Genomic DNA, 11,248 nt, shown 5'->3' with positions numbered 1-11,248 from the left:
GGATTAAAAATTTAATATACATTTACAGCTTAAATTAGTCAGTGTGAAAATATTTGCTAATTTATAAAGTAAATGAAACATTTTATACACACTTGTTATAAGATTAACTTACTAAAAAACATTATATTTAGAAAAACCGACATGATGGCAAATGCGATAACAAAAATACAAATGTTAAAAAATACGCAATTCATTATTTTCAAATTAGTTACCTACTCTATCTTAAATATAAAAATATGTGCTGCAATAACAAGCCCTATGATACAAGATTCAAAATCATGATCATGATACATTATAAGATCTTCATATATATATAATGATACATTATCTATACACAAGACAATTTTGAATATCTCCAAACAAGATGACTGAACATTTGCAGCTGTTACTTTTGTTAACTTAGGCAGTATCATGAATGCCTAAACGGAAGATGTCATGTTGCAAGAAGAATGATGTACCCAAAGGTTTCAGAACAAATATTTGTGAATAGGCATGTGGAGGATCTTCATCACACTGCAAAAGTAATTAGATAATTCTTTAATAACTACTATTATTTTTAGTATCAGTTATGATTTTGATTAGCCACATAACAGCAGATATATTTAATTTAATATTAGCATAAGTATTCAAAAGATTTTATAACCTATGTGAATGACTTATGATTCCTGCAGACAGTTAACATGAGAATGTTAAATTGGGTGAAATGCCTTGTGAAACAAAACATGCAAGTATTAAAAACATTTACAAATTGCACCTTGACAATACGTTGTATTATATAATTAAACTAAAGCTTAATATTGAGCAATTGAGTTAGTCTTGTCAGAACTATGCAAAGCCAAGCAAATTTTACATAAATTGGTTATAAAAAGTCAATGACCATCAGACTCTTTGATCTCTTGTTTCTCAATAGCAGTTAGTGAGTGACAACAGCAAAATTAAATAAACTATTTTGCAACTTTGATAAAGGTGGTATAGGTCTGACAATCAAAAACAAGTCTAATAGATTAAATGTGCCTGCAAACAAAGAAGCATGCAGTGCCTAATACACGCCACTTGATTATAGGGAATAACCTTTACAGGCACACTTCTCAGAAGGTGATTCTATAACAGATCTATACTGAATCATGAAGTGCAAGTCTGAACATGTCGTGCTGAACAAAGAAGCTAACACCGATTGGCTTCAAGACGAATGTCTGTATGTAGTCGTGGGGTGGATCTTCATCTGTCTGCAGATTCCAATTAAAACAATGATTTAAGTCATTGATATCTTTAATACGCCTTTGTAGAAATTCAAACAGTAAATGGATTTACTAATAACAAAAGTGCACAAATGATAGAATGAAAAATTTTACCTGTAATCTTCCAAGAACATTTATTAAAACACCACCATCAAACATTGGTTGAGAATCTATTGCCGTTATAGCTCTGTTTATTTTTTGAAAGGTAAGACTCTGTGAAAACAATAATACACTTTAAAGTTCGGCAAATTATATTTTTTAATGATTTATGAAATATTTTATTCATACGTTCAATTTTTCCATAATTTTTAAGGACCCTTGCAATTGCATTCCTTCAAACGTCATGAAGGAACTTTCAGGCTGCAAAATATCAACACCATCATTATATATCACGTAGAAAAGTAGCATATAATTTGCACGATTGTATACTAATATTTTTAAGTATATAGTACACTTTTATTTAATGGAAAACTTACATTATACATATTTGCTAAATTTTGTCTCTGGGCCGGGTCGTCAAATAATGCATAATATTGTTGAACGAATCCTTTTCCTATAGCCTCATATGCCGGATTTAACGTCATTTTGTTAGGATATGTTCTACCAATAATATATAAAGCACCTCAGGTTAATAATATAGTCAAAAACCTCTCATTTCACAATTATTTATTAAATCACAAATTATTTCTAGTTCTCGAGCTGTCACCGGAAATATCTCGAAAGCTTCGATTACAGACACTTGAGCGTGAAGTGCGATGTGGTTGCAACTTTCAAAAATTATTTTCAGATATTTTGTTCATGACATATTTTGTGCTAATATATTGTTATTAATATCTATGATTTTCATAAAGAAAAGCACATTTAATTTAAATTGTATATATAAAACACAAATATAGAAAGTTATTGTTGTCAGAGATATAATATATTTTATTTTACCCTATATATATTTATATCATTAAACATTTTCGGAAACAATGGGATATTTAAGTTATTCGATATACAAAAATTTGTCTTTTTATTAATATAAATAAATAAATTATCAAACGATATCAATGTCCAATATATCGATATGTTCATTATTATTCTTCAGCTCAATCGCAATGTTGCAGCTGTCCGTAGCTTATGCCTTGCTTCAGTAACTGTCAGACAGTCAGTGTTCGAGATGTGTTTTCCGAACGTGTAGCAAATTTCTGTTTGAACACATGTGAAATGATTTTAATTATTTAGACGTACTAAGAGTTTTAAAGTTTTTATTTCTTAAACAATTTTAAGGTATGACTGCAATTTGAATATTCATCGTATTCGTTTGCTCATATTTGTATCGTTTATATGCACAACTATCCTTTAACCTTACTTTTAGTTTCAACTTGTATTATGTATTTTATATTGTTCCAGCTATTTATTTTAAATATGGGCCAAACAAATAGGGAAAAAGAAGAACAAGCGCTGTTAACTCATTCAAAGCCGAATCAAATTTTATCTGCAAGTGAGTACAAAAAAAAGATATCAACATCATAAATAAGTTTTTTTTGTCCTTTCATTACAATGTTATAACTTTTATTTAGACTATTCCTATAATTTATTCATGTTGGATTAGTAGATATATATATATATATATATATATATATATATATATATATAACTGAATAGATTTGGATTTGATGTTGATATAATATATTTTATTTAGGCCTAAAAGTAAATAGTATGAGTTTTTAGAAATTTATTTAAAATCTATACGTTTCGGCTAGCATCTTAGACTTCATTCAGTGGCAATCAATTTAACTATAAAAATTAAAACTAAATAATTGATATGTTAGGAATTTCATAGAAAAACAATAATAATAATTTAAAAAAAACTTTCAGTTATTGTATCCTAATATAACAGATGAAAACATTATTAATCCATTAATACATAGTTTCGACAACTGAAATTTCTTTTAAGAATTTATTTTACATCCATACTTTTTGGTTAAAATCCTAGCCTTTATTCAGTGGAAACTAAAAACAATTAAATTGGAAGAAATTATAAAGAATGAAAAGCACTTACAATTTGTTAGTCATAGTGTTAAAACCAGAAAATTCAATAATCAATGGTATCAGGATATGGTAATGTACTACACTATGTAATATAAACAATAAACTTGTAATTACACAGTATCTCACAAAATACTAACTTTGAAAATCACAAAAGATATTGTGCAATATATGTGTTGTTCGTAAACTAGTTGAAGACATAATGGAGAAATGATTTTTTTTCAATATTTCTAGCAAGATTATAGCCAGAATCCTAGAAGGCTAGGATTATAGCCAGAACGTATGAATATAAAATAGATTCTTAAAAGAAATTTATTGATGCTATGGTTGATTCTTAGACTTTGTTAATACATATGTCAACATCAAATTCCGAATCACACAACATACATTTAATTACATAACATAATGTATATTTTATATAGATGTATATATATATATATATATATATTAAATATAAATATAAAATAAACGTTAAAAATAATTAATTAAATTTCATTTTCTTTGTCATAATAGTGTTTGTAGAATTAATTTGTAGTTCAAATATAAAAAGAAATTTTATATATATACGAGGTCTGTTCAAAAAGTACCCGGAATTTTCGTTTTTTCAAAAAAATATTTATTTATTCGTCTACATTAATGTGGTCCCCTTCAAAGTAGTCCCCCCCAGATATAATACACTTATGCCAGCGTTTTTTCCAATTTTCGAAGCACCCTTGATATTCACTTTTTGATATGTCCTTGAGCACTCTCAGCGATTTTCTTCAATCGAGGAAAACCGCCGTCCTTTCATGGGTCTCTTCAACTTTGGGAATAGGAAAAAGTCACACGGAGCCATATCTGGTGAATTTTTGCACTTTGCAACACTTTATTTCATTTTTTACGCAAAATTTAATACAAATTCTTTGACTTTTCAATTCTTCCATTGTAAAAATCGCCGAGCTCAGAAAAACACGTCGAACCTTAGCGACTACCACAGACAAAGTAAACAGTGAATATAGCTGAAAATTTCATCATACTTTAGGGGCATGTATACCAACACAATAAAAAAAAAATTTTGACAATCAGACACTCCAGACCCGCGAAATTTAATTATTAGTAATTCCGGGTACTTTTTGAACACACCTCGTACATCCAAATATTATTTTTATCAGAAATTCAATATTTTATATTACGATGTAATACATACAATTATAACTAAATTTCTCATATTTTCTGCCCCTCAAATGCATTCCTATGTGTTATATTGTGCATGTATGCCCTTGTAAGAATGTTGCGCAATAATACTAATTACAAAAATGATTAGATCTAAAAAAAAGATTAAATGAATTGATGAATTAATTTATTGATATTTGTTTTAAAATGAATAAAAATCCAATTTTATTTTGTTCTTTTAATACTAAATAGTTTTCGAAAGTGTCTGAACATTTTGGCATACCTTAGAATGAATTGATGTATGTATGTGCGTGCGGATACAATTTTTCCTTAATATTTTGGCAATATGTTACTTAAGGGGCACAACTAGTGTAACCGCCTAAAAAATAGGTGATTTTTGGGAATTTATATTAAAAAAATACTTCATCAATCATTTCAATTTTAAGAATATATTCACACATGTTTTAAGAATACATAGTAAAATTTTTGAAGAAAAAAAATAAATAATTTTTAAGTTATCGTTGATCTCCAACGGCGCGAAAAAAAAGGCCCTTCACTGCTGCAGTGATTTCGGACTTTCGTGGATGAAATAAAAAAAAAATCTCGTTAAACTAGAATATATTGTCTGTAAAATGAACTACGATGAAAAAAAATCAAAAATTGACAAAATGGCGGCGTTTCAAAAATAAAAGTCGAATTTTACCCAAAATATTGGTCGTTTTTGGACTGCCAAAATTCGATTTTTGATCCGATTAAAAAATCGATAGTTCATTTTACGGAGAACTATATAGAACATGTAAAAAAAATTGATAGTGATTGGATCATTTGTTTTTGAGTCATCGCTGCAGCAAATTCGAAAAATGCTGTTTCGAGAAAAACGCGTTTGAAGATAAAATAATCGTTATACCATATACTATGTATAGTATGTATATACTCTTTTAAATGGATGTAACTCAAAAACTATTTGAGATATCGATTTGAAATTTTAATATGTTATTTTTAAAGGCGTAATCTACCGAAATATGAAAAAAAAACAAAAATCGATTTTTTTCAAATTTCACGCTAGTTGTGCCCCTTGGTATATTGATCTTGCCCCGCGAGTGCTCCAACTATCATCTTACTAGTGACTTAAACGGAATCGGAATCTTTGTATCGTGGCTATTATCAGACCTAAACATCACTCTATCGAGTGAGTTCATGATGGAATTTGATCTGCCTCCGCCACCGTCTTTACTTCTGTATTGTTTGTTGTTTTTTTTTTAATTGTAAGCTAATAATCCACAATTTATGAGCCGTACCGGAACAAATTTCCGTTGCCCAATTCTTTCAGTTTTAGGCTGCAAAACTTTAGGATGCAGTATTTTGCCTACAAAATTGCATAAAAATTAATTAGTTTCAACAAAAAATTATTCTGTTTAAATAATTCAAATCGGACGCTCCGTTATCTCAGAAACTGAGTTGTCATTTTTGGGACTATTTGCCCCGTATCTTCGAAACGGCCTTCTCCAAAAACTAATCAGCACGTCTCCTGATCAATACGAATCGAACGTTTCTCGAATTGTTCAAATCGATTGTCCGTGTTTCCGAAATCGTCTACGAACATTTGTATCCGATCACACGGACATACATACATCTATTTATTCTTAGGTATTCCAAAATGTTCAGAAACCTTTAAAACGTGAATATATGTAAAAAAATTTGTTTCCGATTACTATAACTTACCCTGCGGAGATTTAATGAATTTTCTAGGATATGTTTTGCTTCATTAAGAATATTTAACTACAAAATACGATTATTTGCGATATATGAAATATAACTTATAATTTCGCTGGTTCATATTTTTGATTCGGCTGGTAATTTTTTTTTTATTAATTGAAAATATCATAGAAAATATTTTTTATTAAATTTATTTGTTGTACAGATAATCCAAAAATTTTATTTCATTATTCTAAACTTGTTCGTAGTGCAGCCACGTACTTTTATATGGTTTATCGTTACATCATTCGACGGTAAATATCCGGTCAGATATAAATATACGTTGGCCTACAATTTGTTATTTGTATTCACCGTAGGGAGTTGAATCCCTCCTAGATATATTTAAAATTTATTATAATCAATCTTAACGTATACAGTTTTATTTTTAAAATGCTCGGATCTAGTGCCCTTCCAGTTTCGATTATCAAATTTTATGAAAATTTGAATTATGCAGTTTGCTTGAAATATTTTGAAAATTTGACATTTTTTATGAAATTTTCCATTGCGTATTTTTATGTATTGTTATTGTGCCTATAGAGAATATTATGATATAACTATTAATTGTCATTTTTTGTCATTTGTAATATATTTGAATTAGCAGTGTTTTATTACGGCTCTAATTTTTGCGCAGTTAAATATCTAAATTTAAAGTCAAAGCGGAAGAGGTTCAGGGTTTTGACCTCCGCAAATTTCAGTCTGGTCTTAGTCTGCTAGTTTTGGATAACGGCCAAGCCCACATGTCACCAATAGTCGTTACTTGCAGTTGCGTTTGCACATTTGTTTTTTACTGTACTCTCAAATTTCTTACTCATGATGTGTTTATTTACACAATATTATAGCTATCCATTGATCAAAGAAAGTTTTTTATGATGATTTTTCATTTTTATTGATTTTCAAATTTATTGCATCATTCTCAGTAAGGAGAGCTATGTTTATTTAAGTCATACCAACATACCTTACTCTTAATTAAAGAGTAAGATATGTTGTTATAATTACTAATTATAGCATAGGGCTCACTTGTGAATAAGTGGCTAGAGTGACTGGACCTGAATCGGAGGCCCAGGTTCGATCCCGTTTCGAGGAGTCTGATGTCAAGAAGTAGTGACATCGGTTTTCACTTTGATATATAGATAGCAATATGTTTCCAAGTGAAAATAGCCCTCATCCGGTATTGTATTATATTACAGAAATTGTTATAATTAAATTAATCAAACAGAGATGAGACAATAGTTTGGGTTCCCATCTGTAAAACTGAAGTAGCATTAAGGGGTTAGGGGTACTTGGAAGTTTTTAAAAATCAATTTTTATTTTTTCGCATTTTTGTTGGGTGTAATATCTTGAAAATATTCTCTAAAAAAAAAAAATCAGGTTGGTCCGATGATTTATTTATTTATTTATTTATTTATTTATTTAAATATATAGCCCACAGATTTCTCCAAGAGGACTCAAAAATACAATTATTTGACATAATGAATAACAATTAAAATATACACAAAATTACAATATATAGTTAGTAACATAAAATGCTAAGATAAAATTTCATATAATGCAGAATGTAACAATAATATTTATAAACAGAAAATAATAAGATATTTGAAAGAAAATAAAAAGATTAACTTGTGCAGATGGAGATTATTTGATTAGGTGATGTGTTGTGAATGTCTATTTCATTATTAATTAAGTTAAAGTTAGAGGACATTAGTAAAATTGGCGAATTTAAGAGAGAATTAGATTTAGGGGTGGGATAATTGAAAAATAATTACTACTTAATAAATAAATAATGATTACTTTTTGAGTTATTGGACTCTCACCAGCGCGCTGAAGCAAATGGAACGCTCGATACTTATACTCAAGATTATTCTTCCTTTACCTCCTGATGTTTTAAAAGCTATTAAACCGATTTACGACGATCTCAGCAATGATAATTTACTTTCAAGATATGTAGTTCAAAATTGAATCCATAATCAGACAAAAATTGAGAGCTTCAACCAACTAGTGTGCAAAATATGCTCAAAAACCGCGAATACTAGTTTTACTATCGTACAAATTGCTGAATACATATTTATAATCATTATTATTGATTGTGCATACCCTAATTGTGGACCTAATTGTGGGTATAATTCTCATTGGTATGCTGAAAAATTGGATGCTGCATGTGTGAAAGTGGCAGATCTGCGCGCCAACGAGAACACTCGGGAGGCCAGAATGCTTCGTAGGCAACAGCAAATGGAAATTTTGGACTTCCACAATTGACTGATGAACTATTATATGGCCCAGAAATAGATGACTCGGTTTAAGTAATGCAATTATTCGTATTTATGTACGTAAATCCAATGTGAAACTTTAAACGCGTTTGTTTCAAAACTGTTTTTTTGAACTGGTGATAACTGTAACTCAAAAACCGCTTAGTAGATTTTAATGAAATTTCTACAGCATTTAGAACACATAATAAACTCGGGCCTGATCGAAGGATTTTTATTTTTTCAAAAATTTAAATCTTTTAAGACCAATTAACTGTAGATTTTTTCCCAAAAATCTAGATTTTTTTTTGATGCCGTTAATTTTTGCAAAAAAAAGAAAAGCTTCGATCAGGTCCAGAATTATCTATTTATTTTATTCGATTGATTTTAAATGAATCTCCAAGTAGTTATGACTGTCACCGCCAGGACCAGTTTTTTTAAACTGGGTCAACAAAAACAGCTATAACTTTGTAATTTTTTTTTCTGAAATTTTTGTTACATCAAGTCAAAACATTGTATAATAATGCCGTATTATTATTCTTGTAAAAAACATCGTTCAATAATAATAAAATACTGAAATATCTCATTTTCTCGTCCTTCTGAGTACCCCTAACCCCTTAAGTCATATCAGCTCAACAGATTATAGTACTTTTAAGTACTGATTGCCGTTCAAAACAATGAATAAATTAATTATTGCTTAAATTTAACAGAAAAGTCATCAAAAGTCATCAGAATTGTCTAGATTATTTATCAGATTTATTAAATGTTTCGTTAGGTATGCAATACGTATCAGCTTTATTTCATCTATTTATATACTTTAAATTTGTGTAAATTACTGATATGAAGCTAACCCCTATACAATACATGAAACCATTGAATAACTACGAGCATAATGTAGTTATCTAAAATGATTATACTGAAACTTTAATTCTATATTCTCTATTTGGCTCATTTCCATGCATTTAACACAATATCTGCACAGAACGTGCGGGTGAGACTGTACTTTTCATTTGAGTGAACAAATTACTACTTATTTTGCGGCAGTTAATTGCATTAAAGCTTAAAGCTTGCAAGAGTAGGCAGGTCTGTGCTGTGCTAGAAAGATCAAAGAAAAAGATATTTAAAGAGGTCGCATGTTTAGAAAATCAATAATAGTGAATAATCACTATTATATTGCACAAATGCCTTTATAGTGATATGGCGACGCTTCTGATACTTAAATCATGTTCACATATCTAAATAGAGAATTTACTCATTGTTTCTACCGTTGAATACTTCTACTCATTAAATATTTATCAATAACTCTTTTTGAAATGAGTGCCATTACTTAGCTCTCAATAAGCCTTGTTCAGAAGAACAGTGTTCATTTATTCCATTTTATTGTGATATGCGTTTGTTCTAGTTATTTTTAAAAATACTACTAGAAGTGATCGACTTTGAGAGTATAGGTTTTGTACGACAATCTCTTGATAGTAGGGTATGCTTATTTTCTTGTTATGAGAGCTTATTTTATTGTTTTAAGCTTGAATTTTAACATTCATTCTTTTAAAATATCTGCTATAAGATTCGAAATTTGTAGCGTATATATGTGTGTGTTCATAACTAAAGAAAATAAGTATTTTATTTTTGGATGTTATATATGAAACTGCTATAGTTGGCGAAATATCTCTTAACTGTTGGCTATTCAGCTATATTTTCGAGTTCCTAAAGACAACGCAGCTTTTTATCATCATTCTCGCCTATCTTTGATCCGTCGTGTCAAAGGACACTTCGATTAAATTAAGCATTATAATTAGATAAGAAAAAGAATTCTATTGCCTTCTTCTGTCGTCTACTGAAAACGTTTATGATTTGATTGGAGCGTTCAAAAATTTCTTAACAATGCATCATGACCTTTGAGTCAAACGACTGACAAGATCTGGTAGTCTTCTGCACTCGTTAATGAATATATATATATATATATATATATATATATATATATATATATATATATTTAAGTACATGTTAAACTTTGTAATAATAAAATTTTCAAGTATTTTACTATATTACAATCCTGATTAAATGTGCCAACTTTTGTTGAGACTTGCCATCAAACTTTAGTACATTTTTTTAAGAAGAGCCTTTTAAAGTCGACCGATTTTAAATTCATAGTTCAAAAAAGTCTAAATTCTTGAAAACTAGAGGCAATTGTGTTAATGTTTTTGACTGTGGTCCTAGAAATGTTATTCACGGTTACGGTTCCAAAGTTTAAATGAATAAAATTAATAACAATTAACTACAATAATCAAAAAATAGTCACAATTTCACCAAAGCTCTAGGTTGCACTCAAAAGCTCATAATTTTCAAACAACGTGAAATAATTTTTTTTCTATTTTTTTCAGGACAATTAAGATCAATACTATCACCCCGTTTCGGCTTGGCGTCAATTTTAATTTTCATAATGCCAAAATAAAAAATGCTTACAACTCTAAATTTTCACCCCACTTTCACGAAAATCTATTTCATAATAGCGATTTTAGTAATTGAATAATTTTTGCACTATGCTTTGAGTCAGTGAGTGTTTCTTACTAAAGATTAATTTATACTTTCCTTATGGTAAAGTATTTACAACAGTTTTTGGTAGAGAACTAGGTACCATACGTATTTATGGTAAAGCTGTTAAATTTTCCACTCTCTCAATATTTTTCAATCTCAATCAAATCCCTGGGTCACATAACAATATACATAATTCAAGAATGAATTTTCGGATTTTGCTTTGTAAATAAAAAATTAACGAATTGATGAAAAGCGCAAACTATTAATCTCCAAATGTAGTATGCTTTTCAGTGG

General features: G+C 29.1%; 2 protein-coding genes across 4 annotated transcripts in view; one reads left to right on the top strand and one right to left on the bottom strand.

Moving 5' to 3' along the window:
- Positions 1-195: 195 nt before the first annotated feature.
- LOC113377407 (probable nuclear transport factor 2) overlaps positions 196-11,248 on the bottom strand; it is a 32,784-nt gene continuing 21,731 nt past the window's right edge. The window contains exons 2-6 of one of the 3 annotated variants that reach the window (XM_026617723.1): positions 1,715-1,838; positions 1,527-1,598; positions 1,353-1,451; positions 1,119-1,226; positions 196-513 (exon numbers count right to left, since the gene is read on the bottom strand). In XM_026617723.1, the coding sequence (XP_026473508.1) occupies positions 400-513; positions 1,119-1,226; positions 1,353-1,451; positions 1,527-1,598; positions 1,715-1,822 (501 nt within the window). In that variant the 5' untranslated portion in view covers positions 1,823-1,838 and the 3' untranslated portion in view covers positions 196-399. Of the gene's footprint in view, positions 514-1,118; positions 1,227-1,352; positions 1,452-1,526; positions 1,599-1,714; positions 1,999-11,248 lie in introns of those variants that run through there. The other 2 variants (XM_026617722.1, XM_026617724.1) reach the window with 2 other exon arrangements.
- Positions 2,347-11,248, top strand: part of LOC113377406 (equilibrative nucleoside transporter 1) — a 43,568-nt gene continuing 34,666 nt past the window's right edge. The window contains exons 1-2 of the mRNA XM_026617721.1: positions 2,347-2,510; positions 2,634-2,724. Of these exons, the coding sequence (XP_026473506.1) occupies positions 2,649-2,724 (76 nt within the window). The 5' untranslated portion in view covers positions 2,347-2,510; positions 2,634-2,648. The remainder of the gene's footprint in view (positions 2,511-2,633; positions 2,725-11,248) is intronic.

Source organism: Ctenocephalides felis, unplaced genomic scaffold (assembly GCF_003426905.1).
Source record: "Ctenocephalides felis isolate EL2017-DRISC unplaced genomic scaffold, ASM342690v1 CF-g0.4_SCAFFOLD_01886, whole genome shotgun sequence".
In the NCBI taxonomy this organism is placed as follows: Eukaryota; Metazoa; Arthropoda; class Insecta; order Siphonaptera; family Pulicidae; genus Ctenocephalides; species Ctenocephalides felis.
This window is presented reverse-complemented; position numbering and strand designations above follow the sequence as displayed.